The 14579-nt window shown below is 38.6% G+C and overlaps 1 protein-coding gene across 31 annotated transcripts in view; it reads left to right on the top strand.

The window, feature by feature from the left end:
* The window catches only part of LOC309506206 (NACHT, LRR and PYD domains-containing protein 3-like), a 231371-nt gene that overhangs the window by 203881 nt on the left and 12911 nt on the right, over positions 1 to 14579 (top strand). For 30 of the 31 annotated variants that reach the window (XM_082179880.1, XM_082179905.1, XM_082179873.1 and 27 more), the window contains 2 exons: positions 5172 to 5345; positions 12347 to 12523. In XM_082179880.1, the coding sequence (XP_082036006.1) occupies positions 5172 to 5345; positions 12347 to 12523 (351 nt within the window). The remainder of the gene's footprint in view (positions 1 to 5171; positions 5346 to 12346; positions 12524 to 14579) is intronic. The other variant, XM_082179870.1, reaches the window with a different exon arrangement.

Below are 14579 nucleotides of genomic sequence, written 5' to 3'. Positions count from 1 at the left end.
GTTGAAATAAACATCTTTTAGAATATTTGATTAAATGCTGATTGTTGCGCTTGTTCAATTTAATAAAATTAAAACTTTAATTGTGATAATTAAAATAATTGAAAATTAAATATTTAGTGGCCAAGTTTTGCTAATTTGTCATATAGGCTATTATATGCCTATTGCCTATATTAAGTAGGTCATATTAAGACAAGGCATATATTAAGTTATTTTAGCTGTTATGAGAAAAATAAATCTAACGAAATCTAAAATCTAAATCTAAAAAAACTGGAACTGGCACCACCGGCTCGGGCACTGGAACTGGCACCACCGGCTCGGGCTCAGGAACTGGCACCACCGGCTCGGGCTCAGGAACTGGCACCACCGGCTCGGGCACTGGAACTGGCACCACCGGCTCAGGCACTGGAACTGGCACCACCGGCTCAGGCACTTGAACTGGCACTGGAACTGGCACCACCGGCTCAGGCACTGGAACTGGCACCACCGGCTCAGGCACTGGAACTGGCTCGGGCACTGGAACTGGCACCACCGGCTCAGGCACTGGAACAGACACCACCGGTTCAAGTGTGTGCGTAGCCCACACACACCACATGGCTGTGGTCATAATGACCAGTGTCGCAGTCACTGAGGACTCAGGAACAGACACTGGCTCCGGCTCAGGAACAGGAACAGACACAGACACTGGCTCCGGCTCAGGAACAGACACTGGCTCCGGCTCAGGAACAGACACCGGCTCCGGCTCAGGAACAGACACCGGCTCCGGCTCAGGAACAGACACCGGCTCCGGCTCAGGAACAGACACCGGCTCCGGCTCAGGAACAGACACCGGCTCCGGCTCAGGAACAGACACCGGCTCCGGCTCAGGAACAGACACCGGCTCCGGCTCAGGAACAGACACCGGCTCCGGCTCAGGAACAGACACCGGCTCCGGCTCAGGAACAGACACCGGCTCCGGCTCCGGAACAGGAACAGACACCGGCTCCGGAACAGACACCGGCTCCGGCTCAGGAACAGACACTGGCTCCGGACTGACAGCTGGCTGCACGTGCACGGGCTTCGGAATGACAGCTGGCTGCACGGGCTTCGGAATGACAGCTGGCTGTACAGGCACAGTCTCCGGAGTGACAGCGGGCTGTACGGGCACAATCTCGGACCCGTGGTCGAGGCCGAGAGGTTTCCTCCTCCTCCGCCGTCTCTGATGGCGAGTGGACGGCTCTGGACTGGGTGGAGCCCGCGGCGGGGGAACCTCTGGATCGACGTGCGGCCAGAACGGGTAATGGGACGGGATCTCCTCCCGCCCACCTCCACCTCCTCTGCGACCTCCACGGGTACCGCGAAATTTTACCTGGTGGGTCCCCACGAAGGAATGTTCACGGAGGGGAACGTTAACCGACCTGGTTTGCCCGGTGTTCTTGAGCTGTGGCTCAGGGGAGTTGACCGCCATTCTCTCCTCCGTAATCTGAGCCCACAGTGCAAAGCATTCGAAAATGTTCATTCTGGGTTCTGGTGCTGATGGTCCTCCTTGTTCCCCTCTGGCAGCGGGGAAATTGCGGCGGGCGCTCATACTGCTTGGATCCTAGGTGGGTGTATCAATCTGTCACGACCACCAAAGAGAATGAGCACGGGATCCAAAGTGCAGCAAGTGAGGTGTTTATTATAAAAGGGTAATCCAAAAAGCGAAATCCAAAAACAGGCAAAGGTCAGAATCCAGGTAGGCAAATAACAAAAACAAGAAACAGACAAGGCAGGGAAAAACTCAGGCAACAGACACGGTGTGACATTAAACATTGATACACAAAGAACACAAGACAAACAGGGCTTATATACATGAATGACAAGGGGATAACAAGAGACAGCTGGTGATTACAAAATACAGACACCTGGGTGCAATTCACAGACAGAATTGTGGGAGATGAAGTTCCTAGTGCAAGACACCGTGGGGGTAAGGAGGACATCTAGTGGGTACCCGGGGAAACACAACCAGACACTGTGACATATTTATATTCTATACTCAATATATATATATATATATATATATATATTAAAAGAAAGTATTTTCCATGTGGTAAATATTTAAACTATTAATTGATTGAATTTACAGAAAAGGTACTATATCGTGATATATATCGTTATCGGGATATGAGATGACTTATATCGTGATATGAGATTTTGGTCATAACGCCCAGCCCTAATTTCACAGTTAATCTCCAAATTAATGTAGAAACAACATAAATACAGTATATTTAAAATAATTGTTTAATGGCATTTTTTATGAATGAGTGTTATTTGATTCTGATGTCACTGCTGCACATGTGGATCCCACACGCGTCCCATTTTCTCACAACTCTAAACATTCATTTAAGACTTTATTTAACTAATTTAAGACTGCTCTCATGAGGATACTCAAAGAGAAAGAGAAGTCGATTCTGGCGCGCGTCGTTCTGTGCGTCGTGTGTGTCGTATGTCAGCATCACAGACAGCGCATTCTCTTTTGTATTTTCTCACTTGCATGGTTTAAAAGCATTTGCATGAAGAGGAACTTAATTGCGTTAAATATTTTTAACGCGTTAAACTGAAAAATATTAATCGCACGCGTTACCGTTGACTGCAGCACGGACATACATAACCGATGTGTTTATATGAATACGCGGCAAGACGGACGTTGTGACAATGTTTTCGTATGTAGGCTATTCGACTGTAAGCGCCACAATGAAAAATAGGCAGCTTTATGTGGACGCACTGGGAATGAGGCACGGGAATTAAATCACGCGCAAGCGCAATCCCCGCAATTCAACGCCGAAAACTTATGATTTGAGTTTTTATCATACATTTGTGCGCATTATTTGTTGTTATTAGAGACATCCGACGATCCGAGATTGATGGTAAAAATTTTTTTAAACATTTTAGCAATTTTTAAATGTTTGATGGAGTTTTTACACGGCACCCCTGCTCTCGCCAGAAGGCACCCCGGTTGGGAAACGCTGCTCTAGATCACGCAGTTTTAATAGAACGCCTCAGAGATTATGTAGGGTCCGACTCTGTTGTCATTATACATGTTACCCCTAGGGTCCATTTTTAAGCAGCATAATATTATCACTTGTATGCTGATGATTTACAACTGTACTTTCCTTTGGAGTGTGATGACGTGTGTGATGGTGAAATTATGGACTATTGTCCAACAATATGCATAGTTATGTGAAGAACCTTGGAGTATTTTTCGATTCTGAAATACGCTTTGATTGTCAAGTTAACGCCGTTGTGAAATCATCTTTTTATCAGTTAATAAAATTGTCTAAATGGAAAACCCATCCTTCCATACAAGGACTTGGAGATTGTTTTGCATGCCTTTGTTTCAACCCGGTTAGACTATTGTAATGTTCTTTATCTAGGCATAAGTGAATCACTGGTTACTCGTCTTCAGTGTGTCCAAAATGCTGCAGCGAGATTCTTAACAAATATTAGGAAACGGGATCACACAACGCCTGTATTGATATCCCTTCACTGGCTACCTGTTAAATACAGAATACAAGGTGTTCATGTTTGTTTTTAAAGCATTGCATGATAGAGCTCCTGAGTATATAAAGGACATGTTAATCTCTTATCAGTCTCAGCGTCACCTATGCTCCTCTCAGAACATGCTCCTAACCATCCCACGGTCTTGCTTGAGGCGTAGTGGAGATTGCGCTTTTTCTGTTGCGGCTCCTGCACTTTGGAATGTGTTGCCATTATCTTTAAAATCCTCGTCAAGCGTGGATATATTTAAAAAGGAATTGAAGACTTATTTATTTTATTGAGTTTATATTTAAGGAAAATACAGATGTATTAAATGTATTCTATTATATCAGTTTTATATAATCTTTCTGTCATGAGTTAGGTTTGTTTTCCTCCTCTTTTTTTACTCTCACTCACCTGCTTCGTTCTTGCACCCTATCCACCTGTTCGTAATCGTAATCAGCGCGCTCGCGGATTGAGATCGCACCTGCTCCTCCTTTGTTCTGATCTCTCTTGCTATTTAGTGTCTAACTGTTTTGGGCTTCTTTGCCAGATTATTGCAAGCTGCTTCATGCTTGTGGAGTTGTTTCTCTTCTGAGCAATCACTGTTTTCTTACCCTGCTGTCCGTCCGGCCTCTATCTGTGGTGCTGTGGGATCGACTGGGGCTGTTCGCTCGTCATAGTCTGTCTGCTGCCAGTGCAAGATCTCTGTCCATGACTGAGGACTAGGGATGGGCAAATTAAGCCTCATGAAGCACTGAGGCTTTCCCCTGATTGTTCCGGGAAAAGATTTGAAGCATCAGGAGTGTCGAAAACAGCGCCATCTTCTGGCAGCCATAACCTAGAGTGTGCAACGCTGTTGTTTTATCTATTAAGCTCAAATAAAAGCCTGCCAATGCTAAATGTTCAGTTTTCTGATAATATAATTCACATATTAAAGTGTGGCAATAAATTAAATGTAACAACTATGTTAATACTAATTATAAAAATACCAACAGAGTTGTTTGATGCAAGTAAATGGTGGTCTAATTATTTTATGGTTTATATGCTGTTTATATGGCAGAATATATGATCATGTAATATAGGCTATAGGCTTATTTATAAAAAATAAAATAAAATTGTAAATGGACTTAAACTTCCATAAACCTCTAGAGTAGTGGTCAGGGTTCAAACATTCCGACACACAAAGTGAAGCATTCACGTGACTGGAAAAAAAGTGAGGCTTCGTTTTTCGTTGATCACGTGTTTCTCTGAAAACAATACGCACTCTGACAAGAAAGCTTCATGAGAAATTGTGCTGCAAACTCGATACATGCTTTGAAGCTTCAGTGTCATATGTAACATCTCTACTGAGGACTGTTCCTGAGATTCCAGACCGTTTCTTCCTGATTTCTTTACCGGTTCTGCATCCACGATCAAGCCCTTATTTTCCTTATTGAACGGCAGACTGTCTTTTGTGACTGAATAAACTCTGTTAACCTGCACCATTTGCGTTTGGGTCCTCTCTCCATTCTATGACACTTTCTCTCTCACATAGAGACATGATCTTTCAGAATAACAGTCTCTTACTCACTGACATATTGAATTAATTGTTTAAAAAAAGAGATTGCACAAATTATAAACAATAAAAATTCTGTTTTGATCTAAGAGAGTGAATAGTGTGTCATTGTTCTCTATAGGTTGGATAAGTGTGGTGTCACAGATGAAGGTTGTGCTGCTCTGGCTTCAGCTCTGAGATCAAACCCCTCACACCTGAGAGAACTGCATCTGTCTGGGAATAAACTAGGAGACTCAGGAGTGAAGCTGATCTCTGCTGTACTGGAGGATCCTCACTGTAGACTGGAGATGCTGTGGTAAGATCATCTCTAACATAAAGACTCAGAGTGAATAAGGATTAATATGTAGATAGTGCATACAATATATCTTTGGCGTAATCCCCATCCGGTGGTTCAGCGACAGATTCCTGCTTGAAACGTCAGATCCTGCTGGCGGTAGAAGGCAGTGGTGAGGAGTCTCCCTAAAGAGGAACATTTACATCTTAATATATTATTATCCCCCAAAAGAAAGTAAAACTAACAGATAAATAAACCTAAACCAAACTACAAACCAGACAACAGATGCAGGTTACAGTGAAGAGGATTGCAGAAATGTTTGGTGTAAATCAACTTACCTTGTAATGTTTGTGCAAACAGACCTTTGCAAAAGCCTGAGCATTGCCTCAAAATGTGTATCTGCAGCTCTTGGTCCATTCTAATGGTTTTGAAAGTGCTTTATAAATAAAAGTTGAGTTGAGTTTATATTTAAGGAAAATACAGATGTATTAAATGTATTCGGTAACACTTTATAATAACTGCACGCTATTAATCATTAGTTAAGCATTAGTAAACAGTTAATTCATCATTTATAAAGCATTAATATACATTAATAAGCAGTTTATAAATACAGTTATAAATGCTGTATTCTTGATTTATAAGCATGTCTATAATGTGTTTAATAATTGTATTTTCTTAATTTATTAATGATCACTTTATCATTTTTAAATGAAGTATTGCATTATTTACAAACCGGTTATTTAGGAGTTGTCAGTGGCTAATAAGATCACTTAGAAAGTGTAAGTAAATGTAATAGATTCAGGTAGTTATAAAGCATTTAGTATTGGTCAGTTAACTATGTTTGTGAGCTAATCTAAAGTGAGGACTAGTTATGCTTTGTAAAGCATTTATAAAGGAGATTTAAAGACTCAGTTTTCTTCTAAACAGAAAAAGTAAACAAATACAACACAGCGATACAGAACATAAAAATATGAACAGCCTTTAAATCTTCTTTATAAACGCTTTACAAAGCATAACTAGTCCTCACTTTAGATTAGCTCACAAACATAGTGAACTGACCACTACTAAATGCTTTATAACTACCCGAATTAACCCTGAATTACAGTAGAAATACATGTTAATAAACCATTTATTAACACACTAAGTAACTATTAATATATGTCTGAATAATAATATGTATTTAAACAGTTTATTAATAATTTACTTACACTTTCTAAGTGATCTTATGAACCACTGACAACTCCTAAATAACCGGTTTGTAAATAATGAAATACTTCATTTAGAAATGATAAATTGATCATTAATTAAGTATGAAAACACAATTATTAAACACATTATAGATATGCTTATAAATTAAGAATACTGCATTTATAACTGTATTTATAAACTGCTTGTTAATGTCTATTAATGCTTTATAAATGATGAATTAACTGTTTACTAATGCTTAACTAATGATTAATAGCGTGCAGTTATTATAAAGTGTTACCGTGTCTTCTATTATATCAGTTTTATATAATCTTTCTGTCATGAGTTAGGTTTGTTTTCCTCCTCTTTTTTTACTCTCTCTCCCTCTCTCACTCACCCGCTTCGTTCCTGCACCCTATCCACCTGTTCGTAATCATAATCAGCACGCTCGCGGATTGAGATCGCACCTGCTCCTCCTTTGTTCTGATCTCTCTTGCTATTTAGTGTCTACCTGTTTTGGGCTTCTTTGCCAGATTATTGCAAGCTGCTTCATGCTTGTAAAGTTGTTTCTCTTCTGAGAAATCACTGTTTTCTTACCTTGCTGTCCGTCCGGCCTCTATTTGTGGCGCTGTGGGATCGGCTGGGGCTGTTCGCTCGTCATCATCTGTCTGCTGCCAGTGCGAGATCTCTGTCCATGACTGAGGACTAGGGATGGGCAAATGAAGCCTAATGAGGCACTGAGGCTTTCCCCTGATTGTTCCGGGAAAAGATTTGAAGAATCAGGAGTGTCGAGAACAGTGCCATCTTCTGGCAGCCATAAACCTGAGTGTGCAAGCCGTTGTTTTATCTATTAACCCTCTGGGGTCTAAGGGGTTTTTGGGGTCCTTGAGATGTTCTGACATGCCCTGACATTTGTGCTTTTTTCAGTTGCTTATAAACATATTAATGGCAAAGGTGTAATTACACTCTATTTAGCACAAACAGGGCTACCATAATATGTGAGCAACATGTATGTACCTGTTTGTATTTTTGAGAGAATAATGTTTATGCATGGTTATTAAAAAAACTAAAAACTAAAGTTTCTGAAATAAGGCCACAAAACACACACTAAATATGTGTCAACAAGACTTTTGACTAATGGATGTTGTCGCCTAGAGTTTTTTCTTCAAAATGATCTGAAAATCATCCTGCCTAATCATTCACATAAAACAACACATTCATTTAAATTTTGCAAGACACTTTCTGTTTGGAAAGGCAATATGCGAGTGGGCGTCAACGATCCAACACCATCATGCATATTGAGTAGTTCACACCTGAGGAGACAATGGGGGCCGCATACTTAATGAGCCATTCATTCAGGCGTGTCACTGAGCCACAGGAAAGAATGCAAGAGCAATATATATGTGTATTAGGGGTGTAACGGTTCACAAAATTCACGGTTCGGTTCGATACGATACACTTGTGTCACGGTTCGGTACGGTTCGGTTTGGTACGTTTTCCATAGGCTACAGCAAAAATAAATAAATGCCAGACAAATTTCCTTGAATTATTATTATTATTTATTATTATTATTTTATTTAATAAAACTAACATCATAAAGTATGATTTTTTTTATTTATTTTTTTTGTTGCTTTTTTTACTGAGCAATAATGGAGCTATACTTGACTCTTCTTATGAGCATATAAAACAAAACAGCTCCTTGGACAAAATGAAATGTAATATTGTAGTAGTAGGCTAGTTATAAACAAAGGTTTATTTTAGTTCAGATTACCATTTGAGGGCAGCAATTGTATTCATAATGTCAAAATAAAACAGACATAATGTTACTTGAAAGCATTATAGCCCACTATTCCTGACAAACTTCCATACCTTGCAGTTAGTTTTACTACAGCAAATCCATTCCACGGTGAATGTTGCTGATCTGTGGACACCGGCCAGTTCATTCATGGCACGATGTTTCTTCCTGGTTTCCACGTCAGCGCTGTTTGATCCGTTAATAACAGAGAAATGTGCATGTTTCTCACTAGATCTTGCAGCGATGTTATTACTTCAGTGGCGAATTCAAAAAGCATTTGAAATTCAAATGCTTTCTTTACTGGTCTGGATCTCTTAGCGCTGTGTGGTGTTGCTTGATCAGGCTCGCGCATAGGGCTCGCGAGTCCCGCTTCACAGGTCAAAACTGATAAACGGTCCACACAAACACAATAAGAGTAGCTCAGTTTCGTTCCTTACATTGCATTTGCCAGTTGATGTTGTGGTCGCGCCAGCCTCTATGAGCGCGCTTGCCACCCGCAACGCGCCTTCATTTGAAATAACGAAATTTTGGTCGGCAGAAAAAATGGTCCAACGAACCGTTCGGTACGTAATGCGTACCGAAAACCGAACCAAAAGCCTCGTACCGAACGGTTCGATACGAATACGCGTATCGTTACACCCCTAGTGTGTGTATATATATATATATTAGGGGTGTAACGGTTCACAAAATTCACGGTTCGGTTCGATACGATACACTTGTGTCACGGTTCGGTACGGTTCGGTTCGGTACGTTTTCCATAGGCTACAGCAAAAATAAATAAATGCCAGAGAAATTTCCTTGAATTATTTTTTTTTTTTATTATTATTTTATTTAATGAAACTAACATCATAAAGTATGTTGTTGTTTTTTTTTGTTTTTTTTTTGTTGTTGCTTTTTTACTGAGCAATAATGGAGCTATACTTGACTCTTCTTATTAGCATATAAAACAAAACAGCTCCTTGGACAAAATTAAATACAATATTGTAGTAGTAGGCTAGTTATAAACAAAGGTTTATTTTAGTTTAGATTAACATTTGAGGGCAGCAATTGTATTCATAATGTCAAAATAAAACAGACGTAATGTTACCTGAAAGCATTATAGCCCACTATTCCTGACAAACTTCCATACCTTGCAGTTAGTGTTACTACAGCAATTCCATTCCACGGTGAATGTTGCTGATCTGTGGACACCGGCCAGTTCATTCATGGCACGATGTTTCTTCCTGGTTTCCACGTCAGCGCTGTTTGATCCGTTAATAACAGAGAAATGTGCATGTTTCTCACTAGATCTTGCAGCGATGTTATTACTTCAGTGGCGAATTCAAAAAGCATTTGAAATTCAAATGCTTTCTTTACTGGTCTGGATCTCTTAGCGATGTGTGGTGTTGCTTGATCAGGCTCGCGCATAGGGCTCGCGAGTCCCGCTTCACAGGTCAAAACTGATAAACGGTCCACACAAACACAATAAGAGTAGCTCAGTTTCGTTCCTTACATTGCATTTGCCAGATGATGTTGTGGTCGCGCCAGCCTCTATGAGCGCGCTTGCCACCCGCGACGCGCCTTCATTTGAAATAACGACATTTTGGTCGGCAGAAAAGATGGTCCAACAAACCGTTCGGTACGTAATGCGTACCGAAAACCGAACCGAAAGCCTCGTACCGAACGGTTCGATACGAATACGCGTATCGCTACACCCCTAATATATATATATATATATTCTACCAAATTGGTTCACAGTTGGAAGCATCTCAAATTTTTTTTTTTTTTTTTTTTTTACAAATTGTGCTTGCAAATTGTATAATATCCAAGGAAAACATGTCTAGTAATTGTGCAGTTAATTCTCATACTGTATTTTCAGTTTTGGAATATGTATCCTCTCCCCAAATTTGTCACTAATAAAACACAATAAAAAAATATTTAAAGAAAAGGCTTATATTTACCTTTTAATAGTTTGTTTACATCTACCTTGTAAATATTTGTTTTATTAAAAAGGTTACAATTACAACAACAATTCAAGTGTAATCTTTCTTTGTAAAAACTAAAGTATACATTTTATCATACATATTTCAAAGTTAAGGATTCATTTCTTGAATATAGCCTAGGCTACATTGGAACAAACACTAGGCTATAACATATTATTTGATTACTTTATTTTTGACAAAACATACTATATTTAACATATGAGCAAAAATTGGCAAACAAAAGCTTATTTGAGGTGGCAGATATTTTACAGTAAAAATGTATAATCTATCCAAAACTAGTCAACGAAATGTTGTCTTTCATATGTCTGTAACATAGGTCTTTCGTTTATATAAGAAATATAAATGTTAATTTGCAGTTTAATACGTTGCTTATACAAATACATTTTATTTCAACATATTTCAGTCGATTTTTACTCATCTTAGTATAGCAATATAATTTGCTAAAAGCGGATCATTCATTCACACACAGAAAAGCGATTCAAATTTAAACCGTCTTTTTGCGAGTTGTGGTAAACAGCGCGCATCTCTGCCGTTCATTCATTCACACGCAGAAACGCGATTCACTTGAGAATGAAAAAAAACGTACTACAGTATTCCTCAGCTCAGCTGAATCCATTGCTCCTCGAAATACCAGCACTTCTGAGGTACATTTTCCATTATTATTATTACGATAGTATAATTCCTCACAGCGCTGCGAGACGGTGTAAACAAGTACAATGATCTGATTAAACTTGATGTGTTTTCTCGAGCTGATATGGGGGCGATCACAGTTTGCATGGATTTGCCTCAGTCATTTGCGTTTGAATAGCGCGCGCTCTCCGTGGGCGGGGTCACATTAAAAATAATGAGCTGAGATGAGAACGACTGACATCTCTCTTTTCATACATATTACATAAACTGTGAATATTTGTTTTTTATATAAATTACTTAATTCAAAAGAAGAGAATTCAAGCTTCATGCCTGTGTGTCTGTATGCCTGTTTGACTGAGTTTTCGCTGAGTTATGGTTCATTTTTGGACGCGTTTCAGAATTGACTTCACTGACAGAGAGAAAGCAGAACCCACATCATGTTTATTTTTCTTTTTTTGGCAAAAAGCACAACACTTTGTTTTTATTGTGAGTATGCACAAAAATAACAGGATCGATTGATGTATGAAACTGGTTTGTAAGATCAAAGTCAACAGAGTATTTTGAGTCTCGTTTGAACTGATAAGAAAAAAAGCGAGCAAATCACGCCGGCGTGATTGTCGACCCCAGGGGGTTAAGCTCAAATAAAAGCCTGCCAATGCTAAATGTTCAGTTTTCTGATAATATAATTCACATATTAAAGTGTGGCAATAAATTAAATGTAACAACTATGTTAATACTAATTATAAAAATACCAACAGAGTTGTTTGATGCAAGTAAATGGTGGTCTAATTATTTTATGGTTTCTATGCTGTTTATATGGCAGAATATATGATCATGTAATATAGGCTATAGGCTTATTTATAAAAATAAAAAAATGTTAGTAAATGGACTTAAACTTCCATAAACCTCTAGAGTAGTGGTCTGGGTTCAAACATTCCGACACACAAAGTGAAGCAATCACGTGACTGGAAAAAAAGTGAGGCTTCGTTTTTCGTTGATCACGTGTTTCTCTGAAAACAATACGCACTCTGACAAGAAAGCTTCATGAGAAATTGTGCTGCAAACTCGATACATGCTTTGAAGCTTCAGTGTCATATGTAACATCACTACTGAGGACTGTTCCTGAGATTCCAGACCGTTTCTTCCTGATTTCTTTACCGGTTCTGCATCCACGATCAAGCCCTTATTTTCCTTATTGAATGGCAGACTGTCTTTTGTGACTGTTAAACTCTGTTAACCTGCACCATTTGCGTTTGGGTCCTCTCTCCGTTCTATGACACTTTCTCTCTCACATAGAGACATTATCTTTCTGAATAACAGTCTCTTACTCACTGACATATTGAATTAATTGTTTAAAAAAAGAGATTGCACAAATTATATTGCACTGTATTGATCTAAGAGAATTAATAGTGTGTCATTGTTCTCTATAGTTTGGATAAGTGTGGTGTCACAGATGAAGGTTGTGCTGCTCTGGCTTCAGCTCTGAGATCAAACCCCTCACACCTGAGAGAACTGGATCTGTCTGGGAATAAACTAGGAGACTCAGGAGTGAAACTGCTCTCTGCTGTACTGGAGGATGATCCTCACTGTAAACTGGAAATGCTGTGGTAAGATCAACTCTACCATAAAGACTCAGAGTGAATAAGGATTAATATGTAGATAGTGCATACAATATATCTTTGGCGTAATCCCCATCCGGTGGTTCAGCGACAGATTCCTGCTTGAACCGTCAGATCCTGCCGGCGGTAGAAGGCAGCGGTGAGGAGTCTCCCTGAAGAGGAACATTTATGTCTTAATATATTATTATCCCCCAAAAGAAAGTAAAACTAACAGTTAAATAAACTACAAACCAGACAACAGATGCAGGATACAGTGAAGAGGTTTTTTTAAAAGCAAAAATGTTTGGTGTAAATCAACTTGCCTTGTAATGTCTGTCTGCAGCTAAAAAGAGGGAAGTAGGGTGTGTTTCACCTGAACCAGGACTGTCACCATATCAGATTTATCACGACTCGATTATCATGGCCAGAATAGCTCACAATAACAATACATCACCATATCTTGAAATATTTAATTTCTGGAAATCTTGGACATATAATAATAATCCTATAAGTCAACTTCATCTTTATTCTGTTTATTTAGCTATTTTTGAAAAAGAAGAATCACACCATCGCATAAATAAGGAACAAATCCACTTTATGGTGACCATTTTGGGATAATTGAAACACTTTATCACAATTATACAGTAACGAAGAGCTTATAAATTATTTGCAAACTATTAGTTTATAGTTAATGAATAGTATATAATGCTATATAAGCTGTAGTTAATATATTAAGAGACTATATACAAATAGTGAATTCTTCATTCATTGTCACTGTAATTAACAAAGTGTTATTGTTTAATTAGCTCTTATGTAAAAAGTTAAATGATGCTTTGTTAACAACGTATTAACCATAAATAGTTCTCACTTTAGATTTGGTCACAGAAAATCAGAAAATGTCATTAAATGCTTTAATACAGCCTTTATTCGACATTAATTACATTAGTATTAAAGGGGTGGTATAATGCCCTTTTCACAAGATGTAGAATAATTCTTTGATGTCCCCAAAGTGTGTATGTTAAGTTTTAGCTAAAAATACCCCACAGATATTTTTTATATGGCATTAAAATTGTCACTTTTGAGGGTGAGCAAAAACTAACCTTTTTTTTTTTGTCTGTCCCTTTAAATGCAAATGAGCTGCTGCTCGTGGCGCAGAGGGCAGAGCTTCAACAGCTTTTGTTCTTTTACCTCACACAGACATGCACTAAAAATGTCAAAAACTTTTAGCCTATTATGTTCAAACCAGAGTCAGACAATGATAGACAAACTCTAGAAGAAGTGACAACATATAGAATGCAACAGGATATTTCTGAATGGTTAGTTGATTAATTTAGGTAGCTTATGTGTAGTTATCTTCTAGTCACTGATTAGCATATTCTGTCCTGATAATCTATAAATGCTTTCCTGGGGGGCGGGTTTATGTATGTTTTAGGGTTGGTGATGTCACTAACCTGGGAGGAATGATGTGTAGTCTCTACCAGCCGTTTGTTGTAGTCCTTGAAAAGCAATTTCTTTAAAAGAAAATATCTTCCTTGGCTTTATACTTTGAGCGTCGTAACTTTGCAGATGTTGTTTATGCTCAAACAGCAACATTACACACTAACTCTAGTTGGAAAAGTGAAATCATAATTAGGGTTGCACCAATACCATTTTTTCAGAATCGATCCGATCCGATACCAAAGATTCTGAGTATCGACCGATTCCGATACTGATACCAGCGCAGTTTTTTTTTTAATCAAGTAGAATTTCTATAACTCTGTGTTGAACTGATAATCATTATTTTTTGTGTTAAACACGATCTGCTTAATAAAGACAACTTCATTATAAAGAAAAACAACAACAACAACAAAAAATATATGATCATAATCTGACATAAATGCTATTATAAACTAGATTAGAGGATAATTCAGCAGTAAAATTTAGTCTAGAAAAATCACGAGTGCACAATAATTGTATAAAATCTGAACATTTTGTGAAAAAAAACGTTTAGTGGGGAACAAATTAGAGACAATAAGTGTAACACTAAATCTGGTAAAACTTTACACATTGCCCTTTGTATTGTTGT

This window comes from Leuciscus leuciscus (genome assembly GCF_965113295.1).
Source record: "Leuciscus leuciscus genome assembly, chromosome: 9".
Taxonomy (NCBI): domain Eukaryota; kingdom Metazoa; phylum Chordata; class Actinopteri; order Cypriniformes; family Leuciscidae; genus Leuciscus; species Leuciscus leuciscus.
Note: the sequence above shows the minus strand (reverse complement) of the source record. Positions and strands in the feature narration are given on the sequence as shown.